The following is a 24,407-nucleotide window of genomic DNA, read 5'->3' on the forward strand; positions in this document are numbered from 1 at the left end:
TGAAACTGACACTGCACACTTTACTACATAATATCATCTAATTATGCAAGGTAGGAACATTAAAAAAAACACACACACAAAAAAGCCAGGCAGGCTCAGGTTGCCCAAACTAGTAAGTGGCAGAGCTGGGTGGGATTTGTATCTGGGAATTTTTGACTCCAAAGCACTTTCCACTGAACTCCTCATCACCTTGAACGTCAGGGTGCCCAAGTCCTGAGACCATTTATTGTCACACCTGCTGGGTTACCTCAGGCAAGTCTTTCTCTGAACATTCACCTTCCACGCTAACCCATTCACTTGCATGATCTTATAAGCCCTGAGAGGAAGGTACCGTTATTATCCCTGTATTACAGATGAGGTTCAGGGCAGTTAAATAGTTTTCCAAGGTCTTGCAGACACTAAGGTGCAAATCCAAGAATGGAAACCCCAGAGACTGAGCTCTTCACTGGCATCCTAGGCTGCGTCCCTAGCCCTAACTTTTTGCCCCATCCCTAAACCTGGTTCTCCTCTGAGCCCAGATCTTCCAGAAGTTGCCTGTGAGAAGAGCCCAGGTGCTAAGCCCCAAACTTCAGTGCCAACCAGATGCCCAGTTTCTGCTGAAGATTGATACCTTTTATATTCTCTCCTTTAGCCCTTGCCCTAAACAACGATATGTTTACCTTTCTTTTAAACGAGAGTACTTTTTAAAAAATTCATCTCAGGTTTTCTGCCACTAGTCAGATATCACTGAAAATGTTTTTTTTTTTTTTTTTTTTTTTTTGCGTTGCTTGTGGGACCTTAATTCCCTGACTAGGGATTGAACGCAGGCCCTCGGAAGTGAGAGCGCGGATTGCTACCACTGGACCGCCAGGGAATTCCCAAGGTTGAACATTTTAGAGAAAGCAGCCTTTTAAATGAATGTGCTACGTGTTTCTAAATATCTCACTTGAACCTTTTTGCCTCTTACCTCTCCCATTTAAAACTTCAATAACTTTTTCCCTAGGCCTCCAATAATCTAATGGTTATGTTTGCTCGGTATTCTTAGGGCCTCTCTCAGAGCTGGGAAAACGCAGACCTTGGGAGCTAAATTGCCTCTGGGAAGGTTCTTGACATCTGGGCCGGAAACCTAAGATCTGCATAGCAGTGGAGTGTTATTCTGTACATAGCCACACTAATTTAACTTATTCAACTTTATTGCAGTAACAAAGTAATTGTTCCTAACAACAAAAGCAGAGTGTGTATAGGCAAGAGGATGGTCCTATCTCAGGCCAAGTCCCCTTTCCTAATGTTTCAGACCTGGGTTGGCTAGAATAGCCTTCTAGAATGTAACATTTATCCACCAGGTGTCATTATTTACCAGTTCTGGCAAGCCACTGGGCTGTCTCACTGGTGCACATGATGGTTGGGATCAAGGCTAGAGACAATATGAGATCAATCAAAATAGATTTAGGAAAGGATTAGAATGCAGCTTGCTGGGGGGGGGGTGGGGGGGCGGGGGGGGAGGGTGTCTTTGAAAGACCAGTGACACATTTCTGATCAGGTTTCCCAACCTATTGCTTCCCCTGGAAGGAGTCAGAACTTGGGTTCTCAGGAGTCACCCTGGCTTCCTGCTGCACTGTGCTGGACTCAGGTTTGTACCCCCAAGTCTAAGCAGTCTTCCTTTCAGTAAAACATGGCCTTTCTGTGCCCAACTGCCCCCCTGGCTTTCCCCTCTGGCTCCTGGTTCACGTGTCTCAGGGGACAGAAAAGCACAGTAGAGAAACAAGTAAGTCATTGCTCCTTCCCAGACTGAAGGTCTCTAGAGACCCAGAGTTCAGGATACAAATGCGAGGTCATGGGGCCGGGAGAACAGGAAACGAGCGTGCATGGCAGCGCCTGGAGAGAGGCTACCTGGAGAACTGAAGTAAGAAGAGGGGCCTTGAACCCTCGTACCCCGCGTTCCTCTTTATGCTGCTGCCGCAAGGCAGGAGGCTGAGATGGGCGCGGTCCGGCGGTCCCCTCGTCACGCTCAGAGCCAGCCGTTGCTGGTGAAATCCAGGCGCAGCGCCTCCTCCTGGTCGGCGCTCAGCTCCCGCAAGGGGGCGCGGCAGGGGCCTCCGTAGTAGCCAAACCAGTCCATGGTTTTCTTCAGCCCCGGGATCCCGAAGCGCCGGGTCACCTGAGGAGCAGGGCCTGTCAGAAGAGACTGGGGAGTCCCCTGCACACACACATCTGGGACCCAGACATGTGTCACTTTCGGAAAGTTAGGGTTCCCACCCTTCCCTCCCGGTAAACTGACTACCAAATCTATGACACCCAGGGTAGATTGGGAATCCAGAAGGCAGGTCCGCAGTAGAGAACACAATGCCAAAACCTAGAATGAAGGAAGGCACCTGCTTTGGTTTTAGGAGAGAAATCTGCCCCATCGGGGAGGAGAGTGGCATTCGGTCCTCAAACTGGGATGGGAGAAGGCAGCAGCGCTGTGGGTCTGGGCGCTAGAGCCTCACTGGTCTGCAGCCCAGTTCTCTGGAACCTGACCCAGGGCACACCAGGAGTGGGGAGTCGGAACAGCCCAGACCTCTACTGCCCCCGCAGCAGGGTCTCTCCCCATGCACCCATAGCTCCTCCCTGACCCCAGCTCCAAATGCTCTCACAGGGAAAACAATGCATCGTTGTCCGAAGAAGTTTCACTCTGTAACCTTGTATCATTAACTTATCTCTGAGCAAATTCACTTTCCTAAAACACGAGGGGGCCAGATAACATGATCTGTAAAGTCTTCTCCATTGTAGTGGGAGATCTAATTTAAAATCATGCACGGAGTTTTACAGAAAATGAAGAATCAAGTTTCTTTGTGTTTAGCATAGCAACGGGTTGTTTCATGCTGATGGGAAGTAAAACCTTAGAAATATGGGCTTCATGAAGGGTAAAACTAATAAAAGAGGTTGTTTGGGGTAAAAAGGTTGAGAACCACTGATGACTGACTGACTAATAACTATTCACCACTAGAGGCCAGTAGACTTTAGCAAGCCTCCTCCCAGGCCTGGCCCCCGTCATGTTCTAATAACCTGAGCATTTCACCCAAAACCTGAGTAGGGTGGGAAAGACGATGGAAACAAGAAGTACCTAGAGGAAAGCTTTCTTCCACATAAGGGTCTGAAGGTCTCTGATTTGCCCCTCTTCAGATGCTGAGAAAGGGTTGAACGCTTTGGAGGTAAAAACCAGGGAAAATCCTAAATATAGCCGGGGCAGGAGGCCGGCTGGGTGGGAGGGCAGTGGACGCACATTGTGTTCAAGCAGTGCAGGGCAATAAGGTGACATCAAGCTGCTCTTGGGGTGGCTGAGCCTACAGCCCGGGCAGCAGAAAGGTGTTCCAGGCATTCCTGAGTGTGTGCCCAGAGTTGGCACAGGACGGGGTGCAGAGTGAAGGGTAAGGCAGGATGGCATGCCAAGGGCTAGGAAGGCAGCAAGTATCCTCTCTTCCCAAGGGACAGCCCAAGCTGCTTCATCTATCAAATTAGGAGGTAACAACATCTACCCCATGTCACAAGAATTGGATGAGAAAAATACCACTATTAGGCCAGACCTCAAGCGGCCTGGAACCTCCTCCTCTTCCTATCCGGGTGGTATGCAGGTTCTGGGACCTGCTCTCTCACAGTCGGATGGGAGTGGGAGAGCAGAGGTCCCGCCCCAGTGGAATGTCAGAATGTATAGTACAGCCTGGGCCCTGATGGGGCTCAGCTGAAAGGCCCTCATTTCTGCAATTCTTAAACTCTCTCTGTAGCCCATCCTATCCCAGGAGAACCTTCACATCCAGGGAAACTCGTGCTTGCCTCCTCAGCTGTCCTTTCTCTAAATCTGAGTTAATCTGTCCTTTTGAGGTAAAGATATAAGCTGTGAGGGAAATCTAGAGCCTGCCCACCACTTTACCAAAGAAAACATTGCGAAGATCGGTCTGGGACTATTGCCTCAGAGGCAAAACTCAGTCACAAGACAAATATTTAATGCAATATTAAAAAAAAAAAATCCATGATGAACAAAGTGTCAAAGCTTTAAATAAAGACAAGATCCAACAGAGCCGTGCCCTGTCATATTGTAGCCTGAGGCAAACTAACTATGTGTGCCCCTATATACATGTCTTGCATATTTTGAATGGTCAATTTTTTTCTAGAAGTAGATTTGGGAAAAAAATTATGTTGATGTGTTTGCTTCCATTCAAGCCAGGGAAGTAAAATTCTAATAAGTTATGTTTTTGGTATAGATAAAATATATATTTTTTTTTTAAAGAATTTTTTTTTTAAACAAATTTATTTATTTATTTATTTTTGGCTGTGTTGGGTCTTTAGTTGTGGCGCACGGGCTTCGTTGCTCCGTGGCATGTGGGATCTTCCCGGCCCAGGGCTCCAACTCTTGTCCCCTGCATTGGCAGGCGGATTCTTAAACACTGCACTACCAGGGAAGCCCTAGATAAAATATTTTAAATGAAAAAAAATGCTGTGAATTTTAATGTGCCTACTTTTAAATTTTTCAATATTTTTTCCAACTACTTTAATGTTCTAGGAGGGAAAAAAAAAATCACCATTTAGAAAACTGCTTAGAGCTTCCACTTCCAGGAAGATGGAATAGGTGTACTTTTCCTTATTCCTCCCAGTTAAGTAGGACTAAAAAAACCCAGGACATTATATAAAAACCAATGTAAAATTCTGAAAGGCAGAGAGAAGGAAGACCAACTAGGAACCCTGGGACCCAAGGAACAACACGGTGCTGAGTTCCCCGGTCCAGACTTGGAGCTAAAGGAACAGTGACCCTGAAATGCCAATGAGCAGAGACAAGAAAAGCCCCACACGGGCTTCCCTGGTGGCGCAGTGGTTGAGAATCTGCCTGCCAATGCAGGGGACACGGGTTCGAGCCCTGGTCTGGGAAGATCCCACATGCCACGGAGCAACTGGGCCCGTGAGCCACAATTACTGAGCCTGCGCGTCTGGAGCCTGTGCTCCGCAACAAGAGAGGCCGCGATGGTGAGAGGCCCGTGCACCGCGATGAGGAGTGGTCCCCACTTGCCGCAACTAGAGAAAGCCCTCGCACAGAAACGAAGACTCAACACAGTCATAAATAAATAAATAAATAAATAAGAACGTGAATTTCTTTTAAAAAAAAAAAAAAAGCAAACTGGGCTATTCATTAAAAAAAAGAAAAAAAAGAAAAAAAAAAAAAAAGAAAAACCCCACAAACGTCTGTACTCTCCGGCAGCTGAGCAAGATGGAGAACTTGTAGACAGTATTCACTCTACACCAGCCAAACCCCACAGGAGAAAACGGTGGCTCCACCCCAGCCAGGCCAGCAAAGGCTGAACTGGAAGCCGGAACTTCTACCCCACACTCAGCCATAAAGAGTGCTCCTCCGCATCCGTGAGGGATGTCTCAGAAGAGGCCTAACGAGGAGAGACAGAACTTTGACCACTGCCCACCCTTAAGGAGGCCACCCCACCAGACACACTCAAGATGTCATTGGAGGCCACACGGGTAGCAATAAGAAGGCACTTCTACCCCTTCCAGCTAGGGAGGTATCCGTAGAGGCCTAGTGTGGAGCCATTATTATTTCTAAACTCCCAAAAAAGAAATCTCCAGGCCCAGATGGTTTCACTGGAGAATTGTTTTTTAATGTTTAAAGAAGACTTAACACCAATTCTCACAGTCTCTTCCAGAAAACAGAAGAGGAGGGAACACTTCCCAAACAATTAACGAAGCTATTTTTACTCTGATACCAAAATCAGACAAAGACAGGAAAGAAAAGAAAAGAAAAGAAAAGAAAAGAAAAGAAAGGAAGGAAGGAAGGAAGGGAGAAAGAAAGGGGTGGGGGGAGGAAGGAAGGAAGGAAGGAAGAAAGAAAAAGGACTACATACCAATATCTCTCATGAATATAGGCAGGAAAAACCCTTAATAAAATATTAGCAAGGGCTTCCCTGGTGGCACAGTGGTTGAGAGTCTGCCTGCCGATGCAGGGGTCACGGGTTCGAGCCCTGGTCCGGGAGGATCCCACATGCCGCGGAGCAATTGGGCCCGTGAGCCGCAACTACTGAGCCTGCGCGTCTGGAGCCTGTGCTCCGCGGCGGGAGAGGCCGCGACAGTGAGAGGCCCGCGCACAGCGATGAAGAGTGGCCCCCGCTTGCCACAATTGGAGAGAGCCCTCGCACAGAAACGAAGACCCAACACAGCCAAAAATAAATAGATAAATTAATTAAAAATATATATATATTAGCAAATGGAATTTGGCAATATATAAAAAGAGTTATACACCATGTGCAAGTGGGGTTTATCCCAGGGATACAAGTCTGGTTCAATATTTGAAAATTATTAATGTAACTCACCATATTAACAGGCTAAAGAGGGGGAAAAAATCACATGATCAAATCAACCAATGCAGAAAAAATCTGACAAAAATTCAACATCCATTCATGATTTTTAAATACTCTCTGAAAACTAGAATGAGGGAGAACTTCCTCAACTTGAAAAAGAGCATCTACAGAAACCTACAGCTAACATTGTACTTAACAGTGAAAGGCTGAATGCTTTTCTTTAAGATCAGAAACAAGGCAAGGATGTCCACTCTCCCTACTCTTATTCAACATAGTGCAGGAAGTTCTAGCCAGTGCAATAAGGCAAGAAAGGAAATAAAAGGTATGCAGATCAGAAAGAAAGAAATAAAACATTCCCTATGTGTAGATGATATGATTGTCTATGTAGAAAATCCCAAGGAATATAGAAAAAATCTCATAGAACCCATAAGTGAGTTCAGCAAAGTCATATGATACAACATAAAGAAGCAAAAATCAACTGTGTTCCTATACATACTAGCAATGAACATATGAATAGTGAAATTAAAAATACAATATCATTTATAATCACTCAAAAAATATGAGCCACTTAGGTGTAAATCTCTCAAAACTTGTATAGGACTGGTTTGCCAAAAACTGCAAAATGCTGATGAAATAAATCAAAGAAGGTCTACATAAATGGAAACATACCATATTCAAGGATTTGAAGACAACACAGTAAAAATGTCAATTGTTCCCAAATTGGTGTACAGGTTTAACACAATTCCTATCAAAATTCCAGCAAGTATTTGTAGACATACACAATATTTTTCTAAAATTTATATGGAAAGACAAAGGATTTAGATTAGTTAAAACAATTTTTTGGGGAAAAAAAGAACAAAGTGGGAGGAATCAGTCTAGCTTAAAATCTTAAAATCTGATTTTAAGATTTATTACACACCTACAATAATCAAGTCTGTATGGTACTGTAGAGGGATAGATCAATGGAGAGAATAGAGAATCCAGAAATAGACCCACACAAATACACCCAACTGATTTTTGACAAAAGTGCAAAAGTACTTCAGTAAAGGAAAGATCCATCTTTTCAGCAGATGGTGCTGGAGCAAGTGGATAGCTACAGGCCAAAAAAGAACAGAAAAAAAATGAACCTTGATCTAAGTCTCATACGTTTTACAAAAATTAACTCAAAATGGGTCACAGGCTTGTAAAATATAAAACTCTTAGGAAAAAAATAGAAAAACTTTACAATCTAGTGCTAGGCAAAGAGTTCTTAGACTTGCATCAAAAGCATAAACATAAAAGAAAATATTGATAAATTGGACTTCCTCAAAATTAAAAACTTTTGCTCTGCAAAAGATCTGTTAAGAGAATGACGAGACAAGATACAGACTGGGAGAAAATATTTGCAAACCACATTTTTGACAAAGGACTAGTATCTAAAAGGTATAAAGAACTTCCAAAACTCAACAGTAAAAAAAAAAAAAAAAAAAATCCAGTTGGAAAATGGGCAAGAGACATAAACAGACATTTCTTCTAAGAGGATATATAGATGGCAAATAAATACATGACAAGATGTTCAATAGCATTAGCCATCAGAAAAATGTAAATTAAAACCGCTATGAGATGTCACAACATGCCTATCAGAATGGCAAAAAAAAAAAAAAAGTCACAACACCAAATGCTGATGAGGATGCAGAGAAACTGGGTCACGCATACATTTACATTGATGTAAATACAATATGGTACACTCACTCTGGAAAACAGTTTCTTAAAACACTAAACTTGCAAACAACATACGACCCACCAATTGTGTATTTATCCCAGAAAAATGAAAACTTATGGTCACACAAAAACCTGTTCATAAATGTACATAGCAGCTTTACAACCAGCTTTCCTTCACCAAGTGAATGGTTAAACAAGCTGTTTATGGCCACACCGTGAACTACTATTCAGCAATAAAAAGGAACTATTGCTTACATGTGCCTGAATGAATCTCCAGAAAATTATGCTGAGTGAAAAAAGCAAATCTCAAAAGGTTACAGACTAAAAAAAAAAAAAAAAAAGATTTGTTCATAGAGGAAATAAAAAGGTTATAGGCTATCTGATTCCATTTATGTAACAGTCTTGAACTGATAAAATTATAAAAATGAACATATTTGTGATTGCCAGGGGTTAAGGAGGGGGTGGGGGCAGGAGGTGAGTAGGTGTGGCTCTAAAAGGATAACACGACGGATCCTCACGGAGCTGGAAATAGTCTGTATCTTGACTGTATACATGTCAAAATCCTGGCTGTAATTTCATGCTATAGTTTTTAAATTTTTTTTTTTTTTTTTTTTTTTTTTTTTATTATTTATTTATTTATTTATTTATTTTTGGCTGTGCTGGGTCTTCGGTTCGTGCGAGGGCTTTCTCTAGTTGCGGCAAGTGGGGGCCACTCTTCATCGCGGTGCGGGGACCGCTCTTCATCGCGGTGCGCGGGCCTTTCACTATCGCGGCCCCTCCCGTTGCGGGGCACAGGCTCCAGACGCGCAGGCTCAGCAGCTGTGGCTCACGGGCCCAGCTGCTCCGTGGCATGTGGGATCTTCCCAGACCAGGGCTCGAACCCGTGTCTCCTGCATTAGCAGGCAGACTCTCAACCACTGCGCCACCAGGGAAGCCCCATGCTATAGTTTTTTAAGATGTTACCATTGGGGGAAACAGGGTAATGGGTACATGGGATCTCCCTGTATTGTTTCTTATAATTTCATGTGAATCTACAATTATCCTAAAATTAAAAGTTTAATTTAAAATATGAATAAAAACATGTCTCCAGGGACACACGTTTTTCTTTTTGCCTCAGACTCCAATATGGCTCAGCACAACACTGCCTGCAATTGACAAGCATTCCATCTTGCCTCTTCTCCTTGACTTACCCAGCACAGAGTTGGGGTACACAATTTGACTACAGAATGGATTATTTGAAGACAGGACTTTCCTGGGAAAGCTGCGCTCTGAATACCTCCAGCCTTCCCACTCCTTTATTACTCTCAATCATTCTATTTTTCAGGATCTGGCCCCTTATAAAGCTGACATAAAGACCCATGGTTCCCTCTCTTTAGGCAGTGCATCTCTAAGTAAGGTTCCAGGATTCCTGATGTCACAATCACCGAGGATGCTTGTCTCAATGACTGTTCCTGAGCCTAAAGGAGCAGAATTTTAACCAGCTCCCTAAATGAATTCTAATGCACACGTAAGTTTGAGAACCAATGTGGCTCAACTTTGTTCCTGAAGTCAAGATTTTCTGGGGAGGCACAAAGAGTTCCCACACTGGGATGTTCTCTAAAAGGACTTTCTGAAAGGGAAGAGACCAAGTGGGGACCCCTGTGCCAGCACTGGCTCCTGTTCCAATGAGGACACAGACCACCCCCACGCTGGGTCCACTGGCTGGGAACTCACCGCCGTGTTTGGCTCGATGAGGCGGTGCTGCAGCTTCTGGGCGTCTTCCCATTGCCCTGTGAGGCAGAGTCGCTCCAGCTGGCACACCTGAGCCCCCAGGACATTGGCCAGGGCACACACGCCCCCCACAGCCCCTGCCACAGAGTAAGATGCAGAATACCAACCAGAGCCTCTGCCTGCAGAGAATTCCAAATCCTGGTCCCCAGCACCTCTTTGTTCTGGGCAGACAGGCTGTGCATTTCTAGGCCACTGGCTAGCCACATCTGAGACATGCTCTGTGAGTTCACAGAGTACAGATTTCCAGAGAGAACATTTCCAGCATATTCAAAATAGACTCCCACAGGCTGAGGGGCAGGGAGCAGAGCCTGAAGGCTAACTCAAGGACAGTTCCTTCCCTGCACACCCCTCCCCCACCTCCCCCCACAGAGTAAAGTCCCACCTGCCAGTTGACACCTCCACGATCCTCCAATAGCCCCTTGACTCATCAGCCCTGGAAGGGGATGGAGTGGATGGGAAGACTTTGCTCTACTGAAATTTTATTCCCCCCAGTGAATTCAGCCTGGGACAGCAGTGAGGGAGAGGTTAGGGGAGGGGAAAGAGCACTAGACATAGTCAGGAGACCTGGCATTTCCTCCCACTGGCTGCATGAACTTGGACAAGTCTTCAACCCTCTCTGGTTCTCTTTGTTCTCATATGGGCAATGAAAACCGGCTGGCTGTGATCTCAGGTTCCTGCCACTTCTGCAAGCCTGTGAGTGTGATTCCAAAGCTAGTTAGGAGTGACTCAAAGCAGAGTGGCCTCAAGACTGGAGAGAGAGTAGGCATTTCAAGCCAATGCTAATATAGCTCAAATGAGCTAATACAGATGCCATTTATTGAAAACCTACTATGTGCCGAGCACTATGGCAGACATAGGGCCAATGCTCTCTAATCCTCATAACACCTCCCTGCTTTGCAGAGTAGAAACTCAGGCCCGGAAAGGTCATGTACCTTGCCCTGTTGGTTCTCAGTGAATAAATGGCAGAGCTCAGATTCTAGCTGAGATCCCCAACTTCCAGAGCCTGTGATATTTCCATCTACCACACTTTCAGGAATGAAGTATAAATGGGTCCCTTCTACTCTCCCCTTTAGAGACTGTGACAAGGCAGAGGGGAGCTACGCAGGACCTATACTACAAGTCAAAGTCTGCAGAGACAAGAGAGAATAGGAACCAGCATTTTCCCCTGAATCGTTGGAAAAGTAACTCAAATCTACACTCACTGGGGCTTCAGCTGAAGGGAGCAGATGCTTCCCTCCCCTCCTTGGCTAAAATCCAGTCTGAACCCAAGGACCTTGACCCCAAGCAGATAAGAGCAGTTGGTCTAATGGTGACATTCCTAGGATCCTGGACTGGAACAGAGTCTGATCAGGCAGCTGAAGATCCCCAGTCCAATCCCGCAGACCTGACAATTCATTCTGGCCTGGAGCCACGGAGAGAGGAAAATGCACTCCCAGACTCGTGCGAAGGGCCCCAAGGCCTCTTCCCTCAGAGAATGATTTACAAGGTGAGATTAAAGGAGCTAAATTTGTCACCTAAGCAGGGAGCTTGGGACTTAGAGCGAACTGTAGGCATCCCCCCTACAGGCCAGGGATTGTACTCGGCCACCCTCCTCTGCCCAACAAGGTCACTCACAAGCACCCACTATTCAGATAAGTAAGCAGTGTGCCAGACCTCTGAGGTTTCCGAGCAGGCAGGCTGGCAAAGGCCCCCTCTACACCCAGTCCTGGCCCTCACCATCTCTCCCAGCAGAACCCAGCTGCCTGTGTATATCTTGGTCACTCATCACAGTTTGAGAGCAGTGAGAGGCCTACCCACGGCATAGCTGGCCAGCAGGAAGCCGGCTGATCCAGCCAGCACCTGGAAATCCTGCCTCCTGGTCTTGTGAACAATCAGCCCGATCCTGGTCACCTGTAACGGCAAACCTGGTGTGAGAGCTGGGCCCACAGGCTCTGCCACCAGCCTGGATGGGGGCTGGGCAAGTGTGGGAGAATGAGAGCCTAGGTCCCAGAGAGATGCCTCAGAGTTCACACGAACCCCAGAGAGCCCACAGGACAGAGGGAACCCACACAGGAGCCCAGGACTGAAGCGGGTCCCAGAGCTGCCCAGAAGTTGGTAGCAAAAGAGAAGAGGAGGAGGGTGCCCCAGCCGAGAGCTGCTGCCACTCACATCACCACCGCTGTCCTTGATGCCCACGATATTCGGGTGCTGGGAAAGCGTGACCACCGCATCCACAGGCAGGTCCAGCCCCGTGTTGGCTGGGACACTGTAGAGCACCACAGGAATTGGAGACAGGTCAGCAACCTGAGGGGCACAGGGAAGAGAGGAGAGGGCAGCTGCCCCAGGCCCGAGGCGGTCCGGGCTCGGGTCTCTGCAGGGCTACCTGGACTGGCCCACCTGCTGGGCTAGAAGTCAGAGTGCTATGCACCCTGATTGCAAGCACTAGTCCTGGCTAATACTTAGGAGTGCTTTCTGTGCGCCAGGCACAGTTCTAAGTCCTTTATCCTTTATGTTTTGATTGAATTTAGTCCTCACAACCACCCTGGAGGAAGATTCCATTATTCCTCCCGTTTGGGAGGGGAGGAAACAGCAATACAGCTTGGTTAGGTCAGTCACCCACTGTCACACAGCTGGTACCTGGTGGCATCCCTCTCCTTTCCCAAAGCCGCCATTCATGGGAAGTAGGCTCACCACTCTGCTCCCAGCTTCTCTCATCTCCCCTCCCCTCCCCAGGCAGCATCTCTGCCTCATCCAGCTTCCTCTTGGCCCCAGACCTCAAGCCCACACCCACCCCTCACACCCACCTTGGTGTAGTGGTGAATGAGGGCGGCACTGTTCATGCGGCCGTGATAGTAGCAGGGGGTCACCACCATGGCGGCGTCAGCCCCGACCTGGGCCATGCTCACCGTCATCTCCACCGTGGCCTGAGTGGCTGCAGGAGGAAGGAGGAAGTCTTCCCTACAGGCCCCGGTGGGCGAGGGCAGGAGGCAGAGGACTGGGCTAGGACCCTGGGGCAAGCAAGGGGCGCGGCGCAGAAGAGACAGAGCAAGCGCTAGACCGGACCCAGCCCCAGGTCAGGGAGATTGCCCCCGCCCCCAGCAGCTACCGCCAGGGCCGGGGCATTAAGGTCTCACACTCGCAGCCCGAGCCGGCTAGCAGGAGCTTGTCCCTGGGCAGGGCCTGGCGCACGCGGGTCACCACCTCCAGGCGCTCACTGCTGGTCAGGAAGGGGAACTCGCCGTTGGAGCCCTGGACCACGAAGCCTGCAAGAGAGGCGACACCTTCCCACGTGCTTGTGAAAAAGCAGATGTTGGACTTACGCTCACCCAGGCTCCTACCTCCCCGACACCACAGTTTATCACACATTTCCTTCCCATCTTTGTCCTGATGCAGGCAGAGTGTGCTACCCAGTTGCGGTGACAGTGTTCACACCATTTTTCTTTGTCTTAATGAGATACTTCAGGCATGCCAAAAAGAATAGTTAATAATAGAATCCACATCCGTGTACCCAGCGCCCACGACACCCGCCCCCCACCCCGTCACCCTCCTCTTCCTCATCTCTGGTGTGTCTCAAGTGGTTATTGTTCCCATTCATGTCTTTATACCCTTAAAACATACATCTGGACCCATAAACAATATATAAGATGGGTTTTGCCATTTAAAACTTTATAGAAATGGAATCACACTTACATAACATTCTGCAGTTTGCCATTTTTGCTCACCATTGTGTTTTGCACCTTGGCCACAGCAGTACAGGGAGCTCTGATTCATTCATTTTCATTGCTGTATAATATTCTCTTGTGAAGTTAGACCACAATTTACTTTTCATTCTCCCTTTGATGACATTTAGAATACATCCTAATTTTGCTATTACAGACAATGCTGAAACAAACACGTTTAAAAGTTTCTCTGTTTTGATACTTAGGTGTGTAAAGGCTGAGTCGCATGTAAATGCATCTTCACGTGCCAAAATTCCAATTAGCCAGTTCATAGCCCAGCAGCACACAGAAAAAACTGTTAGTGCTCAGCCATGCCAATACTGAGTATTGTCAGAACTAATTTTTGCCAATTTTCTGGGTGGAAAATGACATCTCATTATTTTATTTTGCATTTTCCTTTTTTAGCCATCATCTGTGAGATTTCTAACTTTACCAGTTAAAGGTGTCAACCCTTTTATATCCATGAGAGACCAGTAGAATTGATGCTCTTCAGCTGAATCTAAACGAAAGGTTAAACCATTTTCCTCTCAGCTTTTTTCGTTTTACTTTCTCTTTCCTGTTTTCTCCTCTCCATTCCATTCCAAATTTTTTTTTCTTAAATACAGCATACAATAAACGAAGATTATTAATAAATAGAAGACCGTTTGGGAGGAAGGAAAGAAAAGAAAGCCAGGGGCAATGTTAGTATACAAAATCCCTGCCATACAGTTCTGATGGGCCAGAAATTTGATTTGGAGCTTCCCGACAGTCAAAGCTAAAAGGGAAACGTGGTCAGCTGACAGGTATGTAGAAATCAAGATAAAGCAAAGCAGCTGCCCTGGAGAAACACAGAGTTTCCTGGCACTGGGACAAAGAGAGATTGTTCCTGTGAGTCATCCTTAAGGGGACACAGTGTGATGGGGAGACAGCTTTACACCACAAACCTTTCTCTGTGCTGTTCACTATACCGTTAAAGTCCACTGAGTGGGTTGCCAGAAGAGCTCACAGGATACTTAGCATATTTCCCCCAGTTTTTTGCCTTGGTGACACTGCAGGGAACATCTTGAGGCAAATAGATTTTGGCTTCTGTTGGATTGCCTCCTCAGGATCAATTCCTCCGTGTCAGGCTAGGGGCCTATGGTGGGAGCCTCCTTCTGTCTTGCTCCATAAGGCCACAGTGATTTCCCAGTGCATCATCCCACTTGCAGAGTTGCCAACCCCAGAGAGGGCTCCAATCCAGCCACGATTGGACCAGCACCCTCTGGCTAAGAATTTAGAGATCAAGCTTTTGCCACGGCCTCCGCAACATTTCCTGCCAGCCCCCTTGAAGGGGGCTTCTTGCTTCAGACATGTCTCCAGACACAGTCACTCACTCCCAAGTCCCCTTTCATTCTGGTGGTCAGTTCCAGAAGCCTCCAGTCCCCACAGTTGGACTTGGTCTAAACAGCAGGACAGCTGGGTCTTGAGCTGTCCTGGGTGGGCGAAGCAGGCCCCTGTGCTCAAGACTTCTAGTGGGGGGCTTCCCTGGTGGCACAGTGGTTAGGAATCCACCTGCCAGTGCAGGGGACACGAGTTCGAGCCCTGGTCCGGGAAGATCCCACATGCCACCGAGCAACTAAGCCTATGCACCACAACTACTGAGCCTGCATGCCACAAATACTGAGCCTGCATGCTGCAACTGCTGAAGCCCAAGCGCCTGGAGCCCATGCTCTGCAACGAGAGGTCACTGCAGTGAGAGGCCCACGCACCACAATGAAGAGTAGCCCCCGCTCACCACAACTAGAGAAAGCCCGCGCACAGCAATGAAGACCCAACGCAGCCAAAAATAAATAAATTAAATAAATTAAAAAAAAAAAAGACTCCTAGTGGCTTCTCCTCATTTCATTTAAGGGAGCATCCGACCCGGGCCTGACTCCCAAGAAGGAAGAGATGCCAGGCTGGGGAAGAGGAAGTGTGGTAGAGTCAGGCAAGCGCTGGACTCCAGTCCCTCTGGCTACGGGGCAAGTCACATCGCTGAGACCCCATTTCCTTTTCTTTGGGACGACAATAAAGTCACTTCAATCCTACCTGATAGGGCTGTCTTAAAGGCTCAAATGAGAAAATGTACGAGAAAGCAAGCACTTTGAAGTCTGTGAACTGATACTGCCAAGAGCCCCCTCCTTCTCCTTGACCAGATGTCCAGTTTCAGGCCTAATGTGCCACTGTGGTGTAGAGGTGGGGCTAAAAGAGAGGAAAAGGCCAGGGTTCCAGATGGGTGGGGAGTGAGGAAAGTGAGCGGTGGGGAAGCAGGGAGCAGCACAGTCGGGTTGTCAGAGCCCGGGTTTTACTCCCAATGTGGCCCCTTGCCAGCTCTGAGCCCTTGGGCAAATGGTTTAACCAAACCTCAGCTTCCCCAACTGAAAAATGGGGGTAATATTGGTGCCCTTTTTCAAGACTTGTGAAGTTTCAATGAGATACTATTTGTAAAGTGCTTGGAATAGCTAGAACCTGGCATTCAATATGTTAGCTGTAATCATTATATTAGTCAGAGGAGTGCTCAAGCCTTAAATCAGGAGGGTGGCAACTTTCAGTCTGAGGAGGGGGAGGATGGCTGGTGTGGGACGGAAGGCTGCACTCAGGAACCTCTCAGGCCCCCTCCAGTTCTAAGAGGAAATAGGCTCATTTCAGAAGCTTCTCTCCCTTGCCCCCATGGTTATTCTGGCTGCTCTGGGGAGCCAGAAAGTCTTGGTAAGGGGAGTAGATGGGGGCTGAGGACACACAAGCAACAGGGTGATTTACTGTAGCCAAAAGGAATCACAGTCTTTTTGATGTAAGGAGTATCCCCAGTCAGTGTTATGCCCCTTGACCCATCATCATTGCCACCTCCTCCAAGAAGTCTTCCTGGGATCAAGCCTTCACTGGACATCTCTCCTCTGAACTTCCATTACCTATTCCTTGTCCTTCCCTGCTGCCTACTCAAAAATGCATAGAGATCCTCAGAACCCTTCAATCTGCCCTACCCCCACCTGTTGGGACTTGGCAAAATTTCTCAAACTGGCCTCTGCTGTGAAATGAGGAAATTGGATGGGACAGTCTCCTAAGTTCTCTTTGCCTTGAGGTTTTGGAGTCACTTTTCGGGCTTTTCCTCCTCCCTTTTGCCTATCTCTAAATGTTCCCCTCCAGCCAAACTGACTGTCAGAGTCCCCAGACACACTGCCATCATCCTGCCTCTACACCTTTGCTCCTGCACCTTTCTCTCTGCCCAGAACACCTCCCTAGTTGCAGCCCCTCAAATTCTGCAAGAACCACGAAGCCTTTCCTTAATCCCCCTCTCCCTTGTGCTCCATAGAATTTTGTCCTTGCCCAGCACTTGCCCTACCTTGTCTAGAAGCATCAAGATCAAAGATGGTGTCCTCCTCATTTTGGCCTCCTTCGTGACACCCAGCACACTGCCTGTTGACATGTGCGTTGATAATTTGTTGTATAAAAGGAAAATTGTCCCAAACCTGGTCTAGGGCAGAACTTTTTTGCATGATGTAATTCATAACCTCCCACTAGGAAAAAAAGAAATGTTTAGGCAATTTCCTAATGAGCTTTAATGGGAGTAAGCCTTGATCTGGGAAACCAGCCACTCTCCCACTGGACTCTCAGACAAGAGTCTAGTGACTGTTAACCTCTCTTCTTTCTATCTAGTCTAACAATGATTTAACCATTCTCTTTTCTTATAAAAATATCCTTACCAAGAGTATATACCTGAGTTGGCTGCTTAGAAGCTATTTTCCTTGCAGCACAACTGTAATAAAACTTTGATATCACTCTTAACTAAATTGTCTGAAAACTTTTTTGACTTTTAATTTGAACTATTTTCCAATTTACAGGAAAGTTGCAAAAATGGTACAGGGCATTTCCATACATCCCTCCCCCAGCCCCCACTAACGACAACATCTTACCTAACTAGAGTACAATGATCAGAACCAGAGACTTAAACATTGGTACAATACTAACTACAGACTTTATTTGAATTTTGCCAGTTTGAAACTTTTTAAAAGTTAAGATTCCAAAGTCATAATTAGCTAATCTGAAATTTTATGTAATAAGTTTTTAATAAGGGATTTAAGGTCTTCCAGATAAATGCATGCATTTTAACGATCACTTGCAGAAGCCAAACCTCACTGCTCTTGCTTTCCGTCTAATTAGCAGCTTCCAACATTTTCCAGTATGATTGACCCCATTTTTTTCCAATTAAGATTTTTATTATGAAGTACTTTTTTTTTCTTTTTTTTGGCTGCGCTGTGCGGCATGGGGTATACTAGTTCCCCAACCAGGGATCTTACCTGCGCCCCCTGCAGTGGAAGCGTGGAGTCTCAACCACTGGACCGCCAGGGAAGTCCCTACTATGAAGTACTTTAAATACACACACACACACACACACACACACACACACACACACACACTCACAGACACACATATCAACATTTATATAAAGTCACTTATTAGTAATGTCAAAAATATTCAAATACTCCCAACTACGCTCCATAAAATCAATTGACAACATTTAGGGTGTTTATAGATTTACCCATCCTTTGCAATGATTCTGGGCACCTTCTTCCTGGAGTTGGAGGCCCACAGGTTGGGAACCACTGGTAAATCCATAATAGATGCAAATGGTAAGAAATTTCTACGTAAAGGAGACACTGGAGGTTAGACAGTGCCATGTAGCTGACTTCTCTCAAGTTTCATGGGGGAGACAGCTGCCTCCCGTTAACTGCCTAACTGGGGGTCACTGCTTGCCCCAGAAATGGCTTCATGAAACCCAGGAAGAGGAGGCAAGGAGAGTCCCAGGCTTGCCGGACGACACAGCAAGTGTCAGGACATGTGGGAAGAGGACAGGGATAAGTATAAGAGAGATAGACCTATTGGGGGATGGTGGCCATCGGACTCAGGGGCAGCACAGGGTAGGGATTCGGGGTACGGGCTTTGGAGTCAGGCCAAGCTGGGCTCTGACCCCAGCAACATCACTTACTGTCTAGACCGTCTCAGGAAAATTACATCTCTGAGCCTCATCTACAAAATGGAGATAACATAATACCTTCCTCATGGGACTGTGCCGTAACACAACACAGAGCATGGCATATACTAAACACTCAAAAAAAGGCGGGCGGAGCTACTGGTAGTACTAATCCTACTACAGTTTAGCAGTACTGCAGCAGAGGCAGCCCCAGCAAGAGTAGCATGAACGAGAAGAGAGAGCATATCACACAGTAGCTCTGAAGGTAGGTGGTGGGGAGGCACCAACACGGATCCCAGTGCGGGCAGGGAGAGAGCGGCAGTACACAGGGTGACCTACATCCCACCCCTGCTTACTTCCTGGCTTCTCAAAGCCTGTCTCTCCCCACTCCCCCCAACACCCGGTTGCTCCCTCCTTCCTTGGCAGCAGCAGGTCGGTGGCGGTTGAGCCCCCTGGAGATTCCCCACGCCCAGAAACTGAGACCCGGGAGGCCGATTTATGGAGTCGCGAATCAGTCCACACGAAGAGGACTGTGGGAGGAGGAACCCTCTCCCCAGAGGCCCGCCCAGACCTGGGGCTGGCCACAAAGCCCTCAGATTCAGAGTGAGGGTATACAAGGCTTTATTGGCTCAGTTCCAGGCAGCTGGCATCAGCGTGGTGCTCTCAGCTACTCCTGGGATCTGCCTCGTGCATCTTCTCTTGGTGGGTCTTCCGTGGCCTGTGAGTCTGTCTCAGCTGCTTCAATTCCCCCCAGCTCTCCCTCCATCAGGGGCCATCAGTGGCAGACCCTGCTCACAGAATCCAAGGGGCCCGGGACCCTTGTGAGGGCCTGACAAAGAAGGGGTTTGAGCAGCATCTGGGCCACATAGTTTGCCCCATCAGAGAGATGGACCACATAGGATGCCTGTGATTGTGTGCCAGCCCTGTGGGGGGAAGGGGCACCTCCATCTGTGGTTAGGTGGCTTTAAAGGGCTGGTAGGCCTGGTGGCCGTGGTTCGGCAGGCTGTGGCACGGGTGGCTCGGGTGGCTTGGATAGCCCTCGTGGCCATGGTGGCAATGGCTATGGAAGGTGTGCATGTGGTTGGCACCAGCTGTGGTGGTTTCCTGCTGGGTGAGGAAATTCCCTTTCAGCTTCATCTCCACCTCCTCGAGGGCCTTCAGCTCCTCCTGCCTGATGTCCGTGGACTCCAGGTGGCCTGAGTTCTGGCAAGCCGCGGCACGCTGCAACATGGAGGCAGCCAGCTGCTGCCCCTTGGTGTCAATCTCCTTGGTACAGGCAGCCACGGCGGCCCACGTGGCCTCATCCGTGGACGAGGATTTCCCAGACTCCTTGTGGGTCTCTTTGGTCACTGAGGTCCCAGACATCCTCTGCTTGCTGGTCAAGGGCTCCCGGTGAAGAGCCGTGCCCTCTTCTCCTTGCCTCGTGGTGAAGGTCTCCACGCGAATCGTGGTGCTGGCCTCCCCGCTGCCACTCTCAGGCTGGGGAGCGGCACCGCCTCTGCTGGCCCCGGCGCTGTGGCTGCAGGTGGAGTTGCTGCCGGCAGCCAGCTTCTCTTCGGAAAGACAGCTAAAGTGCGATTTGATCCAGCTCTCATTCCTGGCTTTTTCGCTTTCTGGTGGCTCTTGCTCGTCTTGTGCAGTCTCAGAATCTGTCTTCCTTCTCCTCTTCCTCTGCATCCACAACATGAGGCCTCCACCTCCGAGTAAGAGGGCGGTCCCCAGCACCACCCTGCATGATGGTTGCTGGATGAGCTCCAAGAAGGTCTCCAGGACCCCACGCCAGGCGGGCAGAGCTAAGAGCACACTGAGAGTGGGGGAGCCCAGATGGTATGACTCATGCTTGAAAGGACAGTCTCCCTGAGGTTGTCTGGCAGGCAGGCCCCCCGCTGTGCCCTCCCTAGAATGCCCCTCCCACCTCAGCAATGAACCCCATTGTGAGGAAGCTGGTTGAGGGGCGGGGCGGGGAAAGGCCACAGGATCTTTTATGTCTAGTCTGACAGGCATGGGCTGAGGCCTGGGACCTTTCTCCCACCCTAACAGCTGTCCCCAAGGTCAGTGGAAGGGTAGCTTCCCCAATTCTGAGTCCCTTCTGCCTCCTGCTTGTGACCTATTCTGCAACTCAGGCCTTCTTATCCTCCAGTCTTTGGTTTCTCTTCCTCCCCATCTGATGGCGCCCAAGGGGCAGAGGCTGCTGGGTCAAGCTGGCCATGGTGGAAAGACCCCCTTGGCTGGGCTGGCATCCATTCCTGGCTGCCTAAGGCTAGTGTCTCCCTCCATGAAGGGCCTAGCCCCACTGCCAGCTCAGTGCATTCCATCCCCACTTACAGCCCCCAGCCCCATAACAGAGAGGGTCCAGAAGCCAAAGGGGTCCAGAAAGGAGCTCATTCTGGAATAACATGAGGTCACAATTGGGGGGAAGACAAGCAGTAGGCTGAGAAGGCAGAATACACAGGACAGGAGACTTCAGCCCGTCCCAGATCCCTGGGGTCATTTCAGGATGGGGGCTGCTACCTCTTGCCTTAGTGATGCACCTGCAAACCCAGAATTTGCCCCCAACTCCCCTGTAAGTGGGCACAGTTCAGGTTATGAGTGGGTGGGCCAGCTGGCCAGGCTCTCTGTAGGTACAGATGGCTGAGAGTCTGACCATCAAACCCAAGTTATACCCAGGGCCTCTCAGGGTAGAAACAGGCCTGGGCCACTCCCAGAGGCATATGACACATTTTTCAATGCCAAATAGGGTTATAAAAATTGTGATATTTTAAACAAAATATTTTATTTAACAAACTAATGGCTTTAATATACACAAAATATTATACCTTATCACAAGAAACCATAGTCTTTCCTTCATAATAAGGGAATAAGACAGAAGCTTAAGGTTTTCTGGGAATCATCATCTCCCTGATCCTGCTGGAGTAACTCTGGGGTCATCCACTAACCTCATTTGGAAATAACAATTCAAAGTTCATCTCTGAGGTTGTTTGTGGGTGTGAGTTCAGGGAGCAATGGCCCTTCTGCAAAAACCCTTCCCTCTGGTCTCCGGTCATAAGTTTTATTTAAAAAGAATACTCTTTATTCAAATAATTAGTACAAATTAACTATGCTGAAAAAAATAAGTAAATAATAAATAGAGCTGCACAGTTTCAGGCAATGCCTTTCAGAAGAATCTCTTAACTCTTCACTGATTCATCAAGGGCAGGTTCCCATCTGCTCTTTGGAGGACCTTTAACTCATTGCAGGAGGCCCTGGCAATGTGATATGTGATGGTTCCCTCCCCTGCCCCTGAGTTTGGGCTGCAAAAGGGGGTGAGGATCCAGCAAGAGAGACATAGATTTTCGCGCTAGAGTGGCTCACTGCTCCCTTCCCGGGCATCCTGGCTGCATCCTGCGAGCTGTGACTGGGCCCTACGGCCCGATGTTGTCTGTGCCAGGGCCTCGGGTTTGGGTTCCTTGGGAGGACTATGTTGAACGCTGTGGCCCAGTTCCCATTCTAAAATGAGGAAGCCGGATCAGAGAGTTTCAGTGATTTTTCCAAGGTCGCTGTAACTGGCAGAACTAGAACTCCTACAGGTCTTCTAACTCCGGGTGTTGGGCTCTTCTACACAGTGCCCCGCTCCCCCACGTGCGGGGGTAAGAGAGAGCTGAGGTGGGAGCTGGTGCCTGCGTAGTTTACCAGTGGCCAGCCTGCCAAACCCTCTGCAGCCTGTGCTCCTAGGCACCCCTGTCCCCACTGCAGCAGTGAGTTGGGAGGAGGGGGAAGGAAGGGTCCAGAGAAGAGCCTGGGGCGCAGGCAGACACTGGATGCAAAGTCTACCCTCCCCACCCCCTGCACTAGGGTGTCCTTGAACCTGGGAGGTGAAGCAGAGTCTTCGCTTAGAGATTCAAGGAGCTTCTCACTTTGCTTCAAGAGATCCGGGCCTCAGCCCAAACCCTCAGGCTCCGATGAGCTGAGCCCCAGCAGAAGTGTACTTAGAGTTTGTGTCACTGCTCAGTGTGGACGTCCACAGGGCATTCACTGTCCGCTAGGGAAGGGTCACATCGCCTCAGCACTGAGATACGAATGGGGTCTCAGTCAGGCCAGCGGGCACTGTCACAATGCGGCTCTGCCCGCAGTGGCGATCATACTGTCATTCTAATCATCGTTATCATTGGAATCCACACCTTGTAATGTACATCGCCCTTCACAATTTACAGCATGCTTTCACTTGCATTCTCTCAGATTCTTCTCCCAACCCTCCTGTGATGTGGCCATTATTACTCCCACGTGTCAGATGGGGAAACTGAGGTTCAGAGAGATTTATCTCACAGCTAAGTCAGTGGCCGAGCTGTGGTTTGAATCGAGAGTGCGTGTTCCGAACTGCTCCACTGCATCACCCCAGTCGGAACCACTCCATTCCCAAGTTGGTGCCCATCAGGGTCTATTTATTAGAATCTGGCCTAGCGACTCATCAGTCAGTGCAGTGGAGTGAAAACGAGCATGGCTGTGCAGTCAGACCTGAGTTCAAATCCCAGCTCAGCCATTTATTAGCTGAGTGACCTTGGGCAAGTGATCTCGTCACTCTGAGCCCCAGCTTCCCGTCTGTGAAATGGGGCTATTGAGAGCACTGCCTCAGGGAACTGTCACGGGTGATGGATGAGGGTGGGCAGGGCAGGATGGGTGGAATTTGCCGCTTCTTTTATCTTCATTTATCGTGCCTGTGGCTGTGTTGTATGTTGAGTGTCACAAATATGATCTGGTCCCTGATCTCAGAGAGGGGAGGCCCATGTGTAACGGGGGAAATGAGTCAGAAGATCCAGGACAGGAATTAATTTGGCTGAGGGAGGCTTTGCCCAGAAGAGAGTGTGCAAACAAGGCTTTGAGGGAGATGAGCCCGCTGGCGGGGCTGCCACATGACACCCCGCTACCCTCACACCTGCACAGAGTGGCTGGTTGACAAAGGCTTTCACACCCACACAAGTTTGATCCTCACAATAACGCTGGGCTAAGAACTTCAACAGTTTACAGCTGGGGAAACTGAGGCAGACGAGATTCAGTCCAAGATCACAGGCCAGCAGTTAGCTTCCTGCCTGTCTCCTGACTCCAGACCAATGCCCTCTGTTCCTCTCCCATAATAAAATGACTCCCAGGGTACCCGACTGACCAAGAGCAGCACGAAAGAGCCTGTGTACCCTCCTCTGGTTGCTGGCTGAGGAGACCAGGGTCATTCACATCTCCCCAACTCCCACAGCGGACAGACCCCACTTACCTCGGAAGGGAAAGGTGCCCAGTTTGTGCAGATTCTCCTCCAGTTTCCCATAGTCCACCTCAGCCGTGGCAGTGAAGGGGGTGGTCACAGGGGGGTAGATGCCTGAGATGTCCACCTTCCTCCCCTCCCCCGAGGCCCAGCCCCCCACGGTGCTGGACAAGGCCCTTCTCAGCCCCTGCCTCACAGAGGACCAGACTCGGGGGCCCAGCATCTCCACAGGAGGCTCAAAGCCCAGCTGGTCTCTGCCCCCCGAGGGATGCTGAGTTTGGACTCCTTCCTACCCCAGTTAATGATCAATGTGTCTGGTTAAAAATTTGCTGCACCCTGACTTGTTGGCCCTCAGGCAGGCCTGGGCTGGGTGTTTCCAGGGTCAGAGGCTAGGCCTGTTGGCTCCAGGGAGATCTTCCCTCCCCCTGGGGAGCAGCTGGAGAAATGCCACAACCCAGTGTCCCTGTGGTCAGATGGAGGACTGGTTCCTGGGGTCCTTACACAAAAGGGTGCCTCCAGTGGGGCCCAGCCCGCCTCCCACAATTACCAGCCCCAAAGCCAGGAGCCAGGCTGGCTTCCCGGCTTCCGCGTTGCGAGCTGGGCGGAGCCGATTGGCTGAGCCGGCCCTTCCCTGTGGGAGGCGAAGCTGGCTGGTTGAAGAGCTGCCTGTGATCTGCCACCCCTCAACTGCCCCACTCCCCTGCCAAGCTCCTCCCACCAAGCCTGCCACG

The 24,407-nt window shown here is 48.9% G+C and overlaps 2 protein-coding genes across 4 annotated transcripts; both read right to left on the minus strand.

Annotated features, from left to right (window-relative positions):
* Window positions 1-1,154: 1,154 nt before the first annotated feature.
* On the minus strand, window positions 1,155-24,272 carry HOGA1 (4-hydroxy-2-oxoglutarate aldolase 1). 3 transcript variants are annotated; one of them, XM_028167733.2, is made up of 7 exons: window positions 23,689-24,268; window positions 12,896-13,042; window positions 12,566-12,693; window positions 11,931-12,065; window positions 11,576-11,672; window positions 9,726-9,859; window positions 1,155-2,137 (listed from the first exon to the last, which is right to left on the minus strand). In XM_028167733.2, exons 1-7 carry the CDS (start codon window positions 23,897-23,899, stop codon window positions 1,988-1,990), a joined length of 1,002 nt encoding a protein of 333 aa, XP_028023534.1. In that variant the 5' UTR covers window positions 23,900-24,268; the 3' UTR covers window positions 1,155-1,987. The 3 variants fall into 3 exon arrangements, with proteins under 3 accessions (XP_028023534.1, XP_007187472.1, XP_028023535.1); XM_007187410.3 differs by having other exon boundaries at window positions 12,896-13,024; window positions 23,689-24,264; XM_028167734.2 differs by lacking the exons at window positions 1,155-2,137; window positions 9,726-9,859 and adding an exon at window positions 9,895-10,215 and having other exon boundaries at window positions 23,689-24,272.
* Window positions 18,892-20,342, minus strand: C16H10orf62 (chromosome 16 C10orf62 homolog). Its single transcript, XM_007187409.2, has one exon. It carries the CDS (start codon window positions 20,130-20,132, stop codon window positions 19,401-19,403), a length of 732 nt encoding a protein of 243 aa, XP_007187471.2. The 5' UTR covers window positions 20,133-20,342; the 3' UTR covers window positions 18,892-19,400.
* Window positions 24,273-24,407: the final 135 nt, after the last annotated feature.

The sequence above is a fragment of the Balaenoptera acutorostrata genome, chromosome 16, assembly GCF_949987535.1.
Source record: "Balaenoptera acutorostrata chromosome 16, mBalAcu1.1, whole genome shotgun sequence".
NCBI classification, from domain to species: Eukaryota; Metazoa; Chordata; class Mammalia; order Artiodactyla; family Balaenopteridae; genus Balaenoptera; species Balaenoptera acutorostrata.

Bases quoted from the DNA above. Each gene is read 5' to 3' on its own strand.
- C16H10orf62 (XM_007187409.2), bottom strand. From the start codon at position 20,132: ATGTTGTGGATGCAGAGGAAGAGGAGAAGGAAGACAGATTCTGAGACT.
- HOGA1 (XM_028167733.2), bottom strand. From the start codon at position 23,899: ATGCTGGGCCCCCGAGTCTGGTCCTCTGTGAGGCAGGGGCTGAGAAGG. The intron at 12,694-12,895 runs GTGAGACCTTAA...TTCCTCCTGCAG, and splicing joins AGCCGGCTCGGGCTGCGAGT to CCACTCAGGCCACGGTGGAG. The intron at 11,673-11,930 runs GTGAGTGGCAGC...TTGCCGTTACAG, and splicing joins TCAAGGACAGCGGTGGTGAT to GTGACCAGGATCGGGCTGAT.